The sequence below is a fragment of the Amblyraja radiata genome, chromosome 27, assembly GCF_010909765.2.
Source record: "Amblyraja radiata isolate CabotCenter1 chromosome 27, sAmbRad1.1.pri, whole genome shotgun sequence".
Taxonomy (NCBI): domain Eukaryota; kingdom Metazoa; phylum Chordata; class Chondrichthyes; order Rajiformes; family Rajidae; genus Amblyraja; species Amblyraja radiata.
In genome coordinates, this window is record NC_045982.1 from 4,367,283 (window position 1) to 4,387,395 (window position 20,113).

The 20,113-nt window shown below is 39.8% G+C and overlaps 1 protein-coding gene across 3 annotated transcripts; it reads left to right on the plus strand.

Annotated features, from left to right (window-relative positions):
• The first annotated feature begins 732 nt into the window (after positions 1-732).
• mtfr1l (mitochondrial fission regulator 1 like) lies at positions 733-19,551 on the plus strand. Of its 3 annotated transcripts, none has more exons than XM_033044923.1 (7): positions 733-869; positions 4,309-4,413; positions 7,349-7,473; positions 10,930-11,156; positions 12,717-13,044; positions 14,400-14,556; positions 15,303-19,551. In XM_033044923.1, the coding sequence occupies exons 2-6, from the start codon at positions 4,309-4,311 to the stop codon at positions 14,509-14,511; spliced, it is 897 nt and encodes a 298-aa protein (XP_032900814.1). In that variant the 5' UTR covers positions 733-869; the 3' UTR covers positions 14,512-14,556; positions 15,303-19,551. The 3 variants fall into 3 exon arrangements, with proteins under 3 accessions (XP_032900814.1, XP_032900815.1, XP_032900816.1); XM_033044924.1 differs by having other exon boundaries at positions 14,400-14,552; XM_033044925.1 differs by having other exon boundaries at positions 736-886.
• The last annotated feature ends 562 nt before the right edge of the window (positions 19,552-20,113 follow it).

A 20,113-nucleotide genomic window follows, 5' to 3' on the forward strand; every position in this document is an offset into this window, starting at 1 on the left:
GTTCCTTCTTAAATAAACAAAAGGTGAATGTTGCTGTGACCATTCTTTACACTATAACAAAACTCTGCACCACTGAGCCAGACCAGGAATTAATGTCGGTGTTCAGTGTAGGAAGGAACTGCAGATGCTGGTTTACACCGAAGATGGACGCAACATGCTGCAGTTACTCAGCAGGACAGGCAGCATCTCTCTGGAGAAAAGGAATGGGAGACGTTTTGGGTAGAGTCTGAGACCCTTCATTCTCTTGCTGTGACCATTCCATGCACTCTAACAAAACTCTGCACCACTGAGCCAGACCAGGAATTAATGTCGGTGTTCAGTGTAGGAAGGAACTGCAGATGTTGGTTTACACCGAAGATGGACGCAAACATGCTGCAGTTACTCAGCGGGACAGGCAGTATCTCTGGAGACGTTTTGGGTAGAGTCTGAGACCCTGTTCAGACTCTTGCTGCGATCATTCCATGCACTCAAACTAGGCTTTGCGCCGCTGAGGCAGATCAGGAATGAATGTTATTAGCTGTGATTGTTCCATGCATCCGAGCGAGTTTCTACACCGCTGAGTCAGACCAGGAAGCCCTTTAAAGACGTAATGGAGATTAAAACCAGTGGCCGCCATCTTGGTACCTCCTCCTCCTCCCGGTCCAAGTGCGTCACCTCCCCCCATCCCCGTTACCCCATTGGCTGCGAGCGGTCGGGAACCCGACGGAGGGCCAATAGGAGGCGAGGTTGTTGAAACGCCCATGGTAACCATGAGGCCTTCCCCGGCGAGCGGCCTGGACGAGCCTGGAGTTGCGGCGGCGACGGCGGACTCCGACTCCCCGAATGTGTCCGTGTCCTGAACGACCCACCGCCAATTACCAGTTGGCAAGGTACTTATACAAAAACGTTAATATTCCCTGCCTGTCTCAACATCGGAGATCACAGCGGAATGTAAACATTGTTCAATTTAGCTGCGCTGTTGTCCCTAAAAAAAGGGTAATTGTACGGCTGCTTAATAATTAATATGTACACAAGAAACTTTTTAAACTAGAGGTGGCCTTTCTTTTTCTCTCTTTCTCTTTCTCTTTCTCTCTCTTTCTCTTTCTCTTTCTCTCTCTTTCTCTTTCTCTTTCTCTCTATCTCACATAGATATATATATATGTGAGAGATATATCAATATATATATATTCGAATATATTCTGGGCATTGTATTCACCCTCTACTGTCATAAAGTAAAATTCAGTAGGCCTTTAGGAATGGTGCATTATCATTTGTACAAGCTGTCAGAAAACTGTTGGTGTTAATTGACCTTGATGTTCTGTTTGGGTAATGTATTAAATAACAGTGCCGAAAACAGGCTGTCCCAAATTCCAGCAAATTCTTGGCCCGCATCTAGTTTGTGAGACATGATTGCCAGATTGTTAGCACTGCCAGAAAGCTATTATAATATTGTACATATCTGAATGTCCAAAATGTAATTTATTTATCTAGCAACTCCACAGATTAGAGATCAAGTAACATTTTACATACTATCCCAGTTGACATTTAAGAAATGTTTATGATTAATTGAAATATCATACATAGATGTCCAGTTTTTCTTACTGAAATAAAAATATTTTTGCATCCAAATGGTGATAGAAATACCCAGTGGTTAAAGTCAAAGATCTTATAGCGGAGCTCCCCGCTCCGCTATAAGATCTTTGGTTAAAGTTACACTGTTCAAAAATGACACATCTTGTATGTATTGAAAAAATATTGACTTGAATTCAAACATTTTGGAATACAGAAAACGTTTGATTTTACATTTTACTATACTAGTATTTATACTAGTGATCTATAGTATTTCTTCAATTTCATTTCAAATAGAATGACATTGATAGAATTACATTAATAATTTATTTAAACTGCAGGTACATAAAGGTTGAGGCCTATATGATTATTAAAAAGAGAAGGGTTGAGATCTGGATGAGATTAGCTGGGATCAGATTGATAGGCTTGAGGAACCAGGTGGATAGAAAAATAGGTGCAGGAGTAGGCCTTTCGGCCCTTCGTGCCTGCACCGCCATTCAATATGATCATGGCTGATCATCTAAAATCAGTACCCCATTCTTGCTTTGTCCCAATATCCCTTGATTCCTTTAGCCCTAAGAGCTAAATCTAACTCTCTTGAAAATATCCAGTGAATTGACCTCCACTGCCTTCTGTGGCAGAGAATTCCACAGATTTACAACTCTCTGTGTGAAGAACAATTCCCTCATTTCAGTCCTAAATGGCCCACCCCTTATTCTTGTGCATGCTATTTTCCTTGTGTTCATGTACTTTGTCTCATTTTGAACCAAATTAAAACTTTACCTTCACGCAGCCACAATTTGTGTGCACTTTAATCTTGAAGTTAGCCAATTGTGATAAGATAACGCAAGGGAGGTAAAAAGGAAAGAAAACGGGAAAGTGTTTTGGCCTTGTATTCTTCAGAACTGTACAAATCATTTTAAACTATGATCTAAAGGCCTTCCACTTACCAGACATTCCTTTTTTTTTCAGCCTCCCATATAATCATCTGAATATTTTTTGTCTAATACCATGAAAATTGACCTTGTCCCAATTTAGGAGTTCAACTTTTGGACCAAAAACATCCATTTCCATAACTATTTAAAACCTAATAGAATTATGCTCAATGGTCCAAAGTACTCCCTCACTGACATAGTTCCCCCATTTCAGGGCACCATAATGTTTGGGACACATGCTTCACATGTGTTTGTAATTGCTCAGGTGCATTTAATTGCCTCTTTAATGCAGGTATAAGAGAGCTCTCAGCACCTAGTCTTTCCATCACCTTTGGAAACTTTTATTACTGTTTATCAACATGAGGACCAAAGTTGTGCCAATGAAAGTCAAAGAAACCATTATGAGACTGAGAAACAAGAATAAAACTGTTAGAGACTTCAGCTAAACCTTAGGCATACCAAAATCAACTGTTTGGAACATTATTAAGAAGAAAGAGAGCACTGGTGAGCCTACTAATCGCAAAGGGTCTGGCAGGCCAAGGAAGACCTCCACAGCTGATGACAGAAGAATTCTCTTCATAATAAAGAAAAATCCCCAAACATCTGTCTGACAGATCAGAAACAACACTTCAGGAGTCAGGTGTGGATTTGTCAATGATCACTGTCCATAGAAGACTTCATGAACAGAAATACAAATGCAAACTACTGGTTAGCCTCAAACATAGGATGGCCAGGTTACAGTTTGTCACGAAGTACTTAAAAGAACAACCACAGTTCTGGAAAAAAAGGTCTTGTGGACAGATGAGAAGAAGATGAACCTATATCAGAGTGATGGCAAGAGCAAAGTATGGAGGAGAGGAAACTGCCCAAGACCCAAAGCATACCACCTCATCTGTGAAACACGGTGGTGGGGGTGTTATGGCCTGGGCATGTATGGCTGCTGAAGGTACTGGCTCACTAATCTTCATTGATGATACAACTGCTGATAGTAGTAGCATAATGAATTCTGAAGTGTAGACATATCCTATCTGCTCAAGTTCAAACACAAGCATCAAAACTCATTGGACAGTGGTTAATTCTATAGCAAGACAATGATCCCAAACATACTACTAAAGCGTGTTTTACAAAGCTAAAAAATGGTCAATTCTTGAGTGGCCAAGTCAATCACCCGATCTGAACCCAATTGAGCATGCCTTTTATATGCTGAAGAAAAAATTGAAGGGGACTAGCTCCCAAAACAAGCATACGCTAAAGATGGCTGCAATACAGGTCTGGCAGAAGACACCCAGCAACTGGTGATGTCCATGAATTGCAGATTTCTAGCAGTCATTGCATGCAAAGGATATGCAACAAAATACTAAACATGACTACTTTCATTTACATGACATTGCTGTGTCCTAAACATTATGGTGCCCTGAACTGGGGGGATTATGTATAAACACTGCTGTAATTTCTACATGGTGAAACCAAAATGTATAAAAATACCCTTTATTGAAATCTGACAATGTGCACTTTAATCACATATGATTTTTTTTCTATTACAAATTTCAAATTGTGGAGTAGAGGCAAATAAATAAATGATGAGTCTTTCTCCCAAACATTACGGAGGGCACTGTATATTTCCTCCTCTAATTCCTGCTGACTATTAGCGTCCAATCGTACAGGTGACCTTTGTTGCACACTGCTCTTTTCCAAACGCATGCATGTTATATTTAAAGTTAATTGCCTTGTGTTTAAGCTTATTACAATGTGTTATAATTGTTCAAGCAACTGTGGATGTTTTCCCACTTTCTAAGCAAATGTTGTGGCAATTCATATTTTACAGATGATTCCAATATGGCAGAATAAGCCTTATGGATCGTCCCGCAGTGTTGTTCGAATGATTGGGTCAAAACTCCCACTGAGGCCATGTCCTAGAGTTTGTTTCCAGGTAATGCTATTATATGGAGTAGTTGTACATTAAAAATTTTTTTTGTGGCTATTGCATTTGACAAGATGCAAATTTATATTTGGCCTTGTTTTATTTTCCATATTGGTCCTTGAGTGAACTAAATAATTGTGGCCATGGTACTCAATTATAGTTATTAAACAATCTTGTTTAAAGCACATGATTTACCACACCATTATGAATTCTATGAAACCACACACAACACAACCAAAACAACACCATGTTTATCCATACAGATTTTTCTATGTGGTGTTGCAATGTAAAGTACAGGATTCTAAAATGCTGAACGTTTTCTTTGGATAGCTGACTACTTTTTGTATGTTAGAATGGGGATTTCAAATAATTCCTTTGAGTGCTTTAAAGTTTTTCTAACACACTGAAAGTGATCAGATTGTGTTAAATATGCATCTTGCTTATTTTCTCATTTGGTTGTTTTAAGAAAAATAGTCAAACATAATCAAATATTCCCATACACGTATGACAAAAAATGATTTTTAATCCTATTTCATAGCAGTAATTCAAAGTGTACAACTGTAGATGGTTTGTGAAGAAGCTCATGTCTCAAAGGTAGATATTTTTTTGTGTGCAAGATAGTTTTGCATCCTACAACTAGCAAGTGAGAAGATTTCATTCGGTTCTGAAATGAGCCAGATTTAGTAAGTGGGATAATAAAAGATAGATTCATATAGTGTGGAAACAAGACCTGCAACTCAACATTCGTGCCAACCCATTTTAGAGCTGAGCTACTCTCATTTGCCTGCATTTAGCTCGTATCCCTCTATACGTATACCTAGCTCAATGTTTTTAAACTGCCATTGCACCCTGCTCTATAGGTTCCTCTAGCAACTGGTTCCATATATGCACTCACTACCTTCTGTGTGAAGAAATGTACCCTCTAGTCTCTTTTAAATTTCTCCCCTCTTAATTTAAAAGTGTGCCCTCTGGTTTGGGACTCCTCTTTCCTAGGAAAAAGGCTGTCTTCTTCTTGAGTTTGGCGTGCACAGCCTAAAGTTGTAGGACAACTTGTTCGATTTGATCTTATTTCCTTGTGCACGCCAGGTTGATTGCATTCGTCGAAACAGGGCGGACCACGTGAAGGTTGCAATCTTCCACCCCGAAAAAGGCTGTGACTCTTAACTTTATCCTTGTCTTTAATGAATCTGTATACTCCTTTAAGGTCAGTCGTCACCCAGCCTCCTATGCTTCAAACAAAAAAAGTCCCATCCACTCCTTGTAACTCAAGCCCTCAAATCAGTACTTTGATTTCTGGTCTCACTCATCTCTTGTGCAGCTGTAGCATAATGACCCAAATCCTATACTTTTTACCCTTACCAATGAAGGCAAGAGTGCCAGAAGCCACCTTTATCACCCTGTTTACCTGTGTCTTCAGGGAATGGAATACCTATAACCTTGGGCCTCTGTTCTACAAAGCTTTCCAGGACTCTACCATTCACTGTGTAACTCCTGCCCTGGGTGACATACCAAAGTACAACATCTCACACTTTTCGGAGTTAAATTTCACTTGCCATTTCTTAGCCCACCTTCCTAACTGATCTAGATCATTTTGTAAACTTAGGTAGCCCTCCTCATTGTCCACTATACCACCATTTTTGGTGCCATCTGCAAATTTACTAACATCAACTACATTGTCGTCCAAATCATTTATGTAGATGTAAAATAACAGAGCACACAACACAGATCAACATCCAAGCAGTCGTTCCAGGTGCGACAAAGGTTCACCTGTATCTCCTCCAACCTCATCTACTGCATCCGCTGCTCTAGATGTCAGCTGATTTACATTGGGGGGAAATAAGCGGAGGTTGGGCGATCGTTTCGCCGAACACCTCCGCTCAGTCCGCAATAACCTACCTGAACTCCCGGTGGCTCAGCACTTCAACTCCCCCTCCCATTCCCAATCCGACCTCTCTGTCCTGGGTCTCCTCCATTGCCAGAGTGAGCAACACCGGAAATTGGAGGAACAGCACCTCATATTCCGCCTGGGTTGCTTGCGTCCGGATGGCATGAACGTTGAATTCTCCCAGTTTTGCTAGCCCTTGCTGTCTCCTCCCCTTCCTTAACCCTCGAGCTGTCTCCTCCCATCCCCCCGCCCTCGGGCTCCTCCTCCTCACTTTTTCCTTCCTTCTCCCCCCCAATCCCCCATCAGTCTGAAGAAGGGTTTCGGCCCGAAACGTCGCCTATTTCCTTCGCTCCATAGATGCTGCTGCACCCGCTGAGTTTCTCCAGCATTTTTGTGTACCTTCGATCTTCCAGCATCTGCAGTTCCTTCTTGAACACACAACACAGATCCCTGTGGCACGTTTCTTGTGTCAAATATTGAATCCAATTGGCTAGCTCACCCAGAACCCAGGTCACTTAAGTTGAGGCAGCAGCACTACCTGCTGAATCACTACATCTCCTCTTTAAGGAATATAAATATTAACATACTATAATTGAATGTCACAGTGCCTGTAAGTCTCATGCAAGAGTATGGTGACTGTTGTATGGAATGAAAGAATAAAAATAACACTCTGTAAATTAATTGGATACGCAGAGAATGGAGGGTATGGATTAAATTCAGGTTGATAAGGCTAAGTCTTGGCATCATGTTCGGCACAGACATTGTGGGCCAAAGGGCCTGTTCCCGTGCTGTACTGTTCTATGTTTATGTTCTAAATTTGCAGCTTTTTATTCATTCAAGCATTTCTACCCTTCTTCATATCTCTTCTTCACTCTCTAACAGGCAATTATTAACTGGATTTTTAATTTAAATACATGATATACTGAATATAACTTTTAAAAAGGAAAGTAAAATGCTATATTTTCTTTGGCTCATTTTGTCTAGCCAAATGTTTCTATATGTTGCTACCTTATTTAATTGATTACTTCATTAATGTAATCTTTGTTTTGTTTCCCTCAGCTTGTTCCTGGGCTCACTGCGGCTGAGTCTTTAAATTCAGTCCATGGTGATAAACCAGCTGTGCCAACTCTGGCGGACATTGCATGGATAGCTGCAGATGAAGGAGAAGCTTTTACCAGGATGAGGTATTCGCCAATGGGACCAGCAGATTGGGGTTGTCTCTAATGTTGGCAAGAAATTAGGAACAGGAACAGAACACAGTTAATTCTGCTTTTGACAGAGATGGGGTGGCTATCTTAAAAAAAACACAAAAAAACCTGGACCAGTCTTAAGCTGAATTTTTATTTTCTAGACGTGGTATCACTTGACTAGAATTTATTGCTTATTCATAATTCATAATAAGATGATAATAGTAATAAATGATAGTGGTAAATTATCTCTTTGAAACAGTGCAGTCCTTTTGGTCAATAACTGGGTAGGGAGTTATAGGACTTGGACCAAGTGATAATAAATTAACACCAAAATATTTCCGAATCAGGATGTGTGCAACTTGAAAAGGGAAACCGCCGATGGTGGAGGCCCCACGCTCCTGCTGCTCTTGTTCTATTAGTGGCAAGGTCATGAGTTTAGAGTAGCTCAGGTGAGTAACTGCAGTGCATTTTGCAAACAAGAAAATAAATAGAAGTAAAATAGACCAAGATTATTCATCATTTTATCTTGGCATCGATTGACCCGTGTCTAAAAATCCTTTCTCTAATTCATCACAATCCTATTTGGTAGAGAAACCCCAAAGATTTGCCATCTTCTCATTTATCCACATAGCCATTTCTAATTTTGTGACTGTGACCCCAGTTTCCAATACTTCAGCTAGAGGAGGTAACATTCCCACATCTACTCTGTCAAAGCCATATAAGATGGTACATGCAGCCACATTAGGACAAGGAATGAATGTTTATACATGCCAACTAACCCGGTTGTTTTGCCAGGGTGATATCACACTACATGATAGTTGTTGGAACTGCATTTCATCAGGCATTTTGGGAAAGTACCATTTACAAGCACAGGTCATGAAAGGTTTTCTTGGTGGCATGTGACTAGTTAATTGTCACAGGATTTCCCCCCCCCCCCCCCTCCATGCGACCTGATGTTACGTAGCTGCCATACACGGGTGGTTAATGCATTTGAGTGTCAGGTTGAATATGATCCTTGTAATGATGCTGGGAACTTTGCACTAATCATAGCATTGGTGATTCCAGTGTCACCTATCAGATACAATGGCCTGAGATTTTGTGATTGCTGACAAACTGTTTTCTGTTGATGTTACTGTTGATTTTAATAATAAACCTTACTTGCTGAGACTGTCCATGCGGTAACTACTGAGAACTACTGGGACAATTGTTGCCTGTTGAGCACAATAAGCAGAGTTCCAAAAACTTGCAACCTTCCGAGGAATTATATCACCGCATAGGACTTAAATGGGCTGCTACCTTATTTTTAAACAGTGACTCATAGTTTGAGTTTTTTTGGACGAGAGTAAACATCTTGTTCACTTCCTCCTTGTCAAGATCTTTTAGGCTCTTTTATCTTTCCATCAGGTTGCCTCTTGCTCTTCTCCAGTGAATGTAAGCCAAGAACCTGTCCAGTCTTTCCGCATAAGGCCTGATAGACCATCACACATATTAATCTGTTAAATCTTCTCTGAAGTGCTTCCTAACTATTAACATCCATCCTTAAATAAGAAGCTCAATACTGTACACAAAATGACAGACGTGTTGCACCAAAGTGTACAACTGAGACATAAACTCCCTATATTTATATTATTTCCCCAGCAGAAATTTGTTTTCCTAATTACTAACTAACTGCAAAAAGGCTTTGTGAAGCATGCACTCGGACACCCAAATTCTCTTCATCTCAGAGTTCTCTAGTCTCAATTAAGTAAAATGTTTTTTTTATTATTCCAATCCAATTAGGCAGACTTATCATTTCCCGCACTATATGTATTAGTCAGGTCTGACAACCTATTTTTATCCCTTTATCTATTTTTCTCTTCTTTTCCACAACTTGCTTGGCTTCCTTTCTGTGTCACCTGCAAATTCGGCAACAATAACATTGCCTCCAAGTCATTTATATAATTATAAATAGCACTCATCGCAGTATCACGCCACATAATACAACTTGGCAGTCAGAACAAAAAGCTCTTTTAGTTACGAAATATTCCATCCAGGGCGTTGGTACTTTATAAACCATGTGTTTTTATTATCTGCAATAACCTTTGTAGCAGCACATTTTCTAGTAAGTATTTGTTTATTACGTATAGTGCATTCACTTTATACTTAGTCCATGTTACTTCAAAGAACACCAATAAATTGGTTTTGTGAAAGGAAAATGACATTTGATAAATGTCACCACCTGATGACTTTTCAATTATTTGCCCTACAACCACTCTTGCTTCATAGTCAATGGGGATAGGGAGGCTGCATCAATGAAATAGGCTTTCTGCCTAAAGGGTTTCTGTCTACCAGGCTAGTTGTGAGCAGGATTTCCATTTAAAGGAGCCTTGAGGTTAAATTCTGCGGCTATATGTGAAACTCGATCTTCCACATTTCTGTCATCACAATAGCTTATCACTTTACTAACCAATACCTAACTCCTCCATTTGTATCGGTGCAATTGCAGACAAAGTTAGCTGATATAAACATCGTCTAGTTTAGTACTAAATTGCATTCCACTACAATACATTCTGTATTTTCCTGAAAAAGTGCACTTTCCAGTTTGTCTAATTTTAACTAGTGAATGGAATAATTTGTGATCTTGATGGACATTGAAAATTTCTTGGATTTCCCACCCCCATTGCTTTGATATACATTTTCATACGAAAGATGCTTTTAATAATTTGTTCTAAACCTGTTCTTTGACTATTAAACATCTTAATTATTTACAACATAAAATAAAGATAATCCTTTTTCCGGTTACTGGAATCAAAAGTTTAACTATTATATGTGGAGCAAAGATTCCTGTAGTTGTTTTGATCTGCATGCATAAATGTAGTTTTAACGAGAAATTGCAGAGAGTTGTGAATGTAATCCATCATACAGATCAGATTTCCCACCATTGACTCTATTTTCACTTCACGCAACCTTGGAAAAATAGCCAACAAAATCAAAAACTCAGCCCACCCAGTGTAATTTCTTCTACTCCCTGCTTCCGTCTGGCAGAAGATACAGAAGCTTGAAAGCACGCCCCACCAGACTCAGGAACAGCCTGTTCCCCTCTGTTATCAGGGTTCTGAATGGTCCTTCTATAAGCTAATGTACTGTCCAATGCAACTCTACCTCATTGAAGACATTGGACTTTGTCTATGGAATTAATGCGCTACAATGTTGAGAGCTGTAGTCTGCGTGCTGTATCTTCCCCTTTACTCTATTGTTTTTGAGTTGATTGTATTTATTCATGGTATATCTAATCTGTTTGGATCGCATGTAAAACACAGTTTTTTCACTGTTCCTCGGTAGAAGTGACAATAATAATAAACCTAACATATGAGTCTTGAATTATGGGTCATTTTTGGTTTGTATTTTGAGACTTTATTGTGAAAAATCACTTCTGAATGATATTTTTAATCTATCTGGTTTGTATTACAGAGCTGATGCCAGACCCTTCCGGGATGACTGGCATCCTACTCCTCTGCTGATAATGCACAGAAATTCATCCGTCCCTAACTTCCGAAGGGAAGGGAAGAAATATGAAACTCTGAAGAAGCCCGCGCTGACTGCTCTGAATCATACGGTTGCACTTCAGGATGAACTTAGCCGCTTGCGAGGACAGATTGCTAAAATAGTTGCTGAACCAGAAAGTAAAATGGAAATTAGTAAGTTGGTGAAAATATTGTCTCAGCCCTAAAACAACAATTCAGGAAAGGTTAATAACTTGGAAATTATGATTGCAATTGAATGATTGGGGTGCTGGCTCGAAGGGCCAAATGGCCTCCTCCTGCACCTATTTTCTATGTTTCTATCTGACCCAAGTTTTGGGGGGTAAATTTGTGTGGTTGAAAATTGAAAAGAAATAACATTGAGTTTGTTTATATGGTGGAGATTGGAAAGTTTGGGGATACAGTTCAAAATGTCATGGTGACTGAAGATTATCGTGCTATTGTTCAAGTTCAAGTTACATTCATTGTCTCATGCACCAATTAGTACAGTGAGATTTGAGTTACTATACAGCCATACGAATAAAAAAGAACACAATACTCGATAGAATTTAACATAAACATCCCCACACACCGGAATCAACGTTCCCACTGTGAGGGAAGGCAATAAAGTTCAGTCATCTTCCTCATTGTTCACCCGTGGTCGGGGCCTTTGAGCCCTCCGCAGTCGCCGCTACGCAGGCCCTCTCGCCGGGATGATCGGAACTCCGGCGTCGGAACGGAAGAACACACTCAGCGGCTTGGAGTTTCCGAATCGGCCGCTTATAGGCATAAGCCTATAGAGTTGGTGAAGATTGTTGAAGGCATGAAGACTTGGAGCCAGTCAAATATGGTGAATGGGAAGTCAAATAGTGAAATTGGTGATTTGTTTTTGGAATACCTGTGAGGAGCATCTTTAATTAATGCAGGTTGCATAATTGGTAGCCTTTTGGTGTGTTTGAACATGAGTGCAATTATTGACAGAACTGTGGGGCCAAAGTATTTGGGGATTGAGTGTAAATGATTTTTTTTAATATGTGGAATTGGTTGTTATACATATGTGGATTTTTAGTTTGTGGATATAGAATAAGGACAGCCTAATGTCTCAGTAAGTAAAGGGTCTCGACCCAATACATCATCCATTCCTTCTCTCCAGACATGCTGCCTGTCCCACTGAGTTACTCCAGCATTTTGTGTCTATCTTCGGTTTAAACCAGCATCTGCAATTCCTTCCTACACACTCTCTGTTATTAACTAGTCTTAAACATTCCATGCTTGTTACATTAGTGTTTATAGGCACTCCCCAATTTATGTAAGGGTTACATTATGTGAACCCTTACTTAAGTCAGATGTTACATAAATCAGAATCATCATCAACCCCTCCCAAAATAGCTCACTGAGTGTATTACCTGGTTCAGCTGCGTTCAGGGCACTTCCTCCAGCGTGTGGCTTCAGGGTAAACACCCGCTGCTATTGCAGGCTTGAGTTCCATCTCGCTGAGGTGCGCGTCCTTCTGGGTAAGCACTGCCGGCTTGTTGCCGATGTAAGCTTGAGTGATTGTACAGTGTTGTGGAAATTACAAACTGCCTTGATTGCATTGGGGACTGAGTACAGAATTGTTTACGTAAGTGCGAGTTGACACAAGTCACCTATTGCGTAAATTGTGGAATGTCTGTATATATGAAAAAGTCAACTGCGCTGGATTAAAAGAGAGTCTAAGATTTTCCTCCTGTGTTTCAGCATCTGCTCCTTTTACACCAGAACTTGGTTCTCCTGACACATCAAGTGTTGCCTGCTCTTTACCAGATTTTGAAGCAGCATGCCCTCCTTTAGCATCATTTATACTCAATGATGATGTTCCAGAAACTGATCCAGTTGACTCTTTAAGCATCGCATCATTTTCCATGGCTGCTTCATCAAACTTTGACCTAGATTTTGAAAATAAACGACAGGATATAACCATCGACGAAGATGATGAAACCTCCTGTCTATCAAAGTCCACAAGCTTTGCAGATATGATGGATATCCTGAAAGACATGAACAGAGTCAAATTGAACTCCTTACAAGGGTGAGTTGGAAGGAAAGGTAACGTGAGTGGATAATGACCTGAATCTGAATTTAACAATGCTAACAATACTATGTTACCAAAGAGAAATGTTGCTATATTAATTGACATTACTGGCAGAGCTCAGAAGAAAACCATAACCCCACAAAAGTTGGAATATAATAAAAATAAAAATGCCAGTTGCTGAAAAAATGGAATAAAAGTGGAAAATTGTGGTTGTTATCTGTGGCTCAACAGGTCAAATATGTATATGGAAAGAGCTAGCATTTTGCTAGAATGGGGTTGAGAGGGAAGGATAGATAGAAACATAGAAACATAGAAATTAGGTGCAGGAGTAGGCCATTCGGCCCTTCGAGCCTGCACCGCCATTCAATATGATCATGGCTGATCATCCAACTCAGTATCCCGTACCTGCCTTCTCTCTATACCCCCTGATCCCCTTAGCCACAAGGGCCACATCTAACTCCCTCTTAAATATAGCCAATGAACTGGCCTCGACTACCCTCTGTGGCAGGGAGTTCCAGAGATTCACCACTCTCTGTGTGAAAAAAGTTCTTCTCATCTCGGTTTTAAAGGATTTCCCCCTTATCCTTAAGCTGTGACCCCTTGTCCTGGACTTCCCCAACATCGGGAGCAATCTTCCTGCATCTAACCTGTCCAACCCCTTAAGAATTTTGTAAGTTTCTATAAGATCCCCTCTCAATCTCCTAAATTCTAGAGAGTATAAACCAAGTCTATCCAGTCTTTCTTCATAAGACAGTCCTGACATCCCAGGAATCAGTCTGGTGAACCTTCTCTGCACTCCCTCTATGGCAATAATGTCCTTCCTCAGATTTGGAGACCAAAACTGTACGCAATACTCCAGGTGTGGTCTCACCAAGACCCTGTACAACTGCAGTAGAACCTCCCTGCTCCTATACTCAAATCCTTTTGCTATGAAAGCTAACATACCATTCGCTTTCTTCACTGCCTGCTGCACCTGCATGCCCACTTTCAGCTATGATTGAATGGTGGAGTAGGCATAATGGGCCGAATGGCCTCATTCTGCTCCTATAACTTATGAGCGACAGTGTTAATCAGAAGTGGAAAGGTCAACAATCTGATGCATTATTTCTGCTTCACTTAGGTGCTGCCTGATCTGAGTGTTTGCTTCTTAACAGATCTAATATCATAACTGAGCAGAATTTTAAAAAATGCTGGAGGCACTCAGCAGGCCAAGCACCATCTTGGATTTCAAAGAAACTTTGTGACTTGCTAAGTGGTCCAGCATTTACTGTTTTTATTTTACAAAGTCTGTTTTACAAATGCTTAAATGTAATTGGAAGGGCACATTTTAACGACTGAAACTATTGGTTTAGGTCCAGGAGAGGCTCGCAGCTTTTGAGAGAGAATGACCCATCAGTACTCATATCAGAAGCATTGAAGCGCAAGTTTACTGTATCGGACACTATTTTTATGAAGGAAGACTGATTTTGCAAGTTCTTCAAACATGACATAGTACTCCAACAAACGTAAGTCTCTTAATTAAGTATACCGAGAGAATATTTGGTCCATTGTAATTTTACTAATGATGTTGCTAGATTCAAGATTCAAGTGAGTTTATTGTTATTGTCTCAGATAGGACAATGAAATTCTTGCAATAAGACTACATGATTCCCTGCAAGAAAAAGACTATAAACCTTGATTCTCATCTCATCTTTTCGCTTCCTATTTCCTCAGCCAGTAAAATTTAAACTTTTCCTCATTAAATCTGGCTGGTGTATTTCGGAAGTGTTCACCTGTTCATGGTCAGTTTGACAAGTGAAAATTCTGCAAGGGGCTACAATATTGCTGATGACTGAAAAGGGCATCTGCTGTGGAAGTAGTAATGCTTTCTGATTAGCCAGTTGTTTGAAGAAAAAATTAATCACTTGCAAATTGATGAAGATGAGCAGTGTCACAGGGGGGTGGAGTGGGGCGCAGTGGGATGGGAAGAGGAAAGATTTATTAAACATTGTTTAAAATTGTGTCACGTTGGGAACTTCCATGAGCTGCAATTGATGGGGGGGGGGATGTCTAATGATCTTCGTTTCACTTTGGTGATGGGGCGTCATTGAGAGAGTGCATAGAAGGGGGGGGGGGGGGTAATTCTGGTGGAGTCTCTAGCTTTTGTGACACTGGAAGAAATATCTGCCCAATAAGCACATATCTCTCCAGTTAGTTAAACATTAGAATTAAACTGCATTTCATGGGTTTGTCTTTTTTTTTTCTCTCCCCATTAGGTTTAAAACACAAACTGTTGATGGAAAACTGCAGTTATTTTGGAAGGAACTGCTGTACTCTTGGGCAGTTCAGTATGCCCTGTGGACCCTGCTACTTCTAATATATAATGAACTCGGAGCAAAATGCTAAGTTGATCAGGACAACTCCTGTTCATTTTGCACTGCAATATTACAGGTTGTGGAAACAAGGTTATAAATGGAGCAAACTTGTATCTGTGCCTTGACTGTTGCAAAATTTCATATGGAGGAATAACTTCCTTACCTCTTTTTTTTTTTTGGGGGGTGGGGGGGATAGTGGGCTGAGACAGTGGTAGGGATGGGGCTGGTTAAATGCATAAATTGTTGGTTTGTATTTGAATTAATGGATAATTATTTTATTTATTTTCCCTAGTCTAGTTTACTTTCTCTCCACTTGCACAGTGCGCCTCAACACTGGAATGTCCAGACAAATTTCATGAGTTAAGGGCTCTGCAGTTTCCTTAATGTAATGTTTAAACAGTAGTTCCTCTGAGACCCCCGATTTTTGCATCCAAATGTGCAAACAAGCTCTTGTGACCTCGTTGGTGTCTGTTTCCCCCCCCCCCCCCCCCACCACTGAAGTCGGATAAATTATTTCATTCATAATTTGTGATTGTAAGCAACAGTGCAGAATTTAGCTGCTGAGTTGCAAATGTTTAGGGAAGTGTTAGGGATGATATTACTTTTTCATTCAAAAAGCTGTAGTTGAAGTATATTTTCTTCATGCTCAGCTTCCTTCCACCACCTCTCTCCTACCGCCCCCAAAGATCAAATCCTTGAAAGCACAATGCAGTTCCAGTATGTGTACAGCAGTCCGATTTATCATTGTTTAAGGGATGCGCACACACAACCATTAAGCAGCAAGAGGAGAAATCTGATAGTTTGATGCTAATGTCATATTTCCAGTTTTGATCTTTAACTTCATGTCGATTTTTTTGAATTTGTGCTGTTTCATTTTTAGAATATTTTTATTATTGTTGGTTTAGAACCATGGCGACCGTGTGTGAAATTTAAATTTTATTTGTTGCATGGTATTGGATTGTAAAATGGATACCTAACTTAGGGTTAGATGCATCGATAGTTGCAAAGCATAATAGTAAGTTACTGTTTTGGTAGAGGTTATAGATTGTCACTTACTTGACATGTGTTCTCAGCAACTCTGTAGTTTGTGTGTTACAGTGAAGGTGAAAGTATTGCAACAACCAGTTGTAGCAGTCAATGCATGAACTGTGGGTGCAATTATTGAAAAGATGAGTTCCTTTTGACAGTGACACCGTAAGGCTGTTGACATGATAGAAGATAGAGACATGAGACTGCAGATGCTGGAATCTGCAACATAATGCAATTACTCTGAACTAGAATGATGTGTAAGGCTAGGCAAATAGGCCTTTATATTGTACACTCTGCTCAAGGCTTGCGTTACAGGAGTTTAATAGGTCTAAAACCAAATGAAGCTCTTAATTTTTGGTGGTGTAACAATACATATTTTACCTCTTGTGCAATGTCTTGAAAATACTTAGATTTGATTTATCAGAAAACATTCCTCTGTAAAACTGCTTTATTAATAACTTTGGATCATTGTAGGGAAGTTACAGTTTAAGTGACAGGGAATCCATCTCCATCCCTAATAGAGGTGGTTAAACTATTGCACGTTCCTCCTGCAGTCAAACCTCCCTTTACCCAAGTGTAGGCGGAATAGGAAGTGTTGTCATTAAGTGATTGGTATCTGTGTGAAAATGCAAGATAAATGAAAATGGACCAGCCTGGCTCATGCTTTACAAAGTCAGATTTAACCTGGCATTTAACCTGGATTTTCCTGTTTAATTGTGCTGCAGGTTACCTTGGCTTTTAGACCTTCCGATGTTGGTTACCCCATTCCACCCCACCCACCCCAACCAAAATCCAAACCATAGTTCTAGGGTTCTGAAAAACAAAAGAGGCGCATATGTAGATTTTAATTTTTTTTAAATTTGAGACCAGGTGCATGCAGCGCATAAGGAAACATGTGGCTTATTTGACATGTTTAATCAAAATTGATTTTCATTTCCAAAGAAATATAGTAGCTTTGTATGTTTCCAGTTGTTTATCCATTTTTGCTATTAAAGAAATAACGATAATCAAGTATTCAGTAATCTAATTGTGAAACGAATTAAAACCTAGGTGTGGTAGAAATTACTGAAAGCATTTATTTTCATGCTTGTCATTCACTACTATACTAATGATTTTGTGTGTAGAAATGATGATTGATGCATTGAGTAGAAAGTCTCATAGCTCTGTTGGCTCTTGTCAGATCCTCGCCTTGATCCGAATATAATAAACACACTCCTTGGACACTGAACACGGAACATGCTGTTTAATTCCCCTCCATTCCTTACATCCTGGCACCATGTGCCCTTTCTGACTCATAGTAACACATTTAAAAGCGACATCAGTTACCATGACATCCCTCCCTTGTCAAACAAAAAGGATTTCCGCAGCATCATATTGTAAACTGAACATTCTAACACCTATTTGGGATATGGCGTTCGTTACATCGATAACGCATCATTTTCACATGTTAACACGTCTCATAGTCCTTGTATCTCTTGGTTTTCAAACTTCTTTCTCGGGTTCAATCTTGTCCTCAGCTGGATTGATGCCATTACTGGTCACCTTGTGGCCCACAAACACCAATTCCTGAAACACCAAGCAAACATTTGTCCACATTCACTATCAATCCAGCAGCCTTCAATCAAGCTAGTGTCTGCCTGAGTCTCACCTTGTTCCTCAAGTGTGGTACCATGAATAGTGATCTCTTCTGAGATGTTTGCAGTTCCAGGAATCCCTTGAACTACCTTGTGAATTTCCTATTGGCAAATCTCCAAACAACAACTTCCTATATCGGTAGAGTCCGCAATGTTTGACTAAAGTAGTTATTTTCGTTGACTCTCTATCTAATCACCAACTGATGATAACCCCACTTTAGGTCTAGCTTTGAAAATACTTTGCTTGTAGATAGCTCTTGTAGGACCTCGTCGACAGTAGCTATGGGGTGTCTCGTATTATTGCCTCATTTATTTGTCCCTTGTCCACACAAAGTCTTATCTCTCCGTTTGGGGGGGGGAGGAGAGAAAGGAATTAAATTTGTTTTGTGGTATACTTTTAATATTCCCTAATATTAATATTTAATAATGCAGGTATTTGTTTATAGAGGAGAAGTTGGTTCCCAGCAACACTTTGCCCCTCTTATATTTGCTGAGCCCTAAAATTAAGTTAAAATTGGAAGGAATGTTTTTCTCTTGTGCAACTATTTTGTAGATATCACACAATTGCATCAATTTCACTGCCATTGTTCAATTTGCACCTCCATTCACATATGCAATATGTTTTAATTATTCAGTGTATTTTAATTACTTTCTTAAAATATTTTGGAAATGTTACTCATCATGAACCTCATCAACCCAAGTAATGTGTTTGCAGCTTTGGAACACAACAGAGCTGGAATAACTTCCTAACATGTTTTTTCATTTTCTCTCTGCCGTCCACCCACCACCAACCCTAACTCCCCACACATGATTTGTGGTAATTGCAGAACCTTTTTGCAAGTAACTGCATCTTCATTTTCAGTGGGCTTTCTAAATTGCTGTTTCTGGCAGGGAGCCAAAAACTCTTCAGACTGCTTCTTCTGTGTTAGGTCATAAGTGATGGGAGCAGAATTATGTCATTCGGCCCATCGAGTCCAGCCCGCCATTCAATCGTGGCTGATCTATCCCTCCCTCCTAACCCCATTCTCCTAACTTCTGCCCATAACCCCTGACACCCGTACTAATCAATAAACTATCTATCTCTGCCTTAAACTAATTAAAGTGGTAAATAAGGAAAGCTTTGGTTTGGGGAGTGAACATTTTGGGGCCTAAGTACTTAAGTTGTGCACTATGGAGATGCTCATTCAGCTGCAAGCTCATCCTGCATGTACTACTTTGGACCTGGTGGGTGAGAGTTGACGTATTTATTCAAAACTGTGTTAATATTCAAGTGATAAACTGCATTATTGAATGTTTATCTGTAAGTGTTCATTTCACACAATGTTGAAAGCAATAAAGATATCAGCATGATTGGTTAACGATTACATTTATGAGGGGAATCTATTGAAATGGTTTTCAACCTGTGTAAAACATTTTTTTTTAAACATTGATATTTCCGAAAATAACAATAAAATAAAAAATCTCATATTTTGAGACTTCTGAACTAACTATTATGAGTGGTTAGTAATGCCATCTCCTTTTCCACCCACCTAATCATTTGATATGAACCATAAGTCTTTGCCTGAGTTTGCAGAAGGGCTTTGTTATCTAATGTATCTAAGATAAGAATGCTTGCAAGTTCAGTCTGTTTGCAGAACAACACCGTAAGCTTATCCAGTGAACAAGGAATGTAAAACTACGTTACTCAGTATAGGTGAAGTTGAGGCAGCTGCAAATGGCCTCGGCAATGCAGGTTGGGGGAAGGGCAGAATTATACAAGGTGGGTTCTCCTTGATGATGGATGGGACCTCTGAAAGACAAAGCACAGACTCGTAGCTACTCTTCCAACTGCCTTCTCATGAGGTGCGTGGGGAAGGCAGATGTGCGTTGCATGTGAATGTATTCATTATTAAGTTTAGATGTTTTCACAAGGTATTCATTTCCATAATTTAAAATTTGGTTCTTCAGATCATAAGTAGTGAGGTGTAATTTGTTGCGTGGGGACTGACGAGTACTAAAATGTGATTTAATTTTTTATTAAAAATCTGTAATAAATTGTGAGCCAGCTGA

Bases quoted from the DNA above. Each gene is read 5' to 3' on its own strand.
- mtfr1l (XM_033044923.1), top strand. From the start codon at position 4,309: ATGATTCCAATATGGCAGAATAAGCCTTATGGATCGTCCCGCAGTGTT. The intron at 7,474-10,929 runs GTATTCGCCAAT...TTTGTATTACAG, and splicing joins GAAGCTTTTACCAGGATGAG to AGCTGATGCCAGACCCTTCC. The intron at 11,157-12,716 runs GTAAGTTGGTGA...CCTGTGTTTCAG, and splicing joins AGAAAGTAAAATGGAAATTA to CATCTGCTCCTTTTACACCA.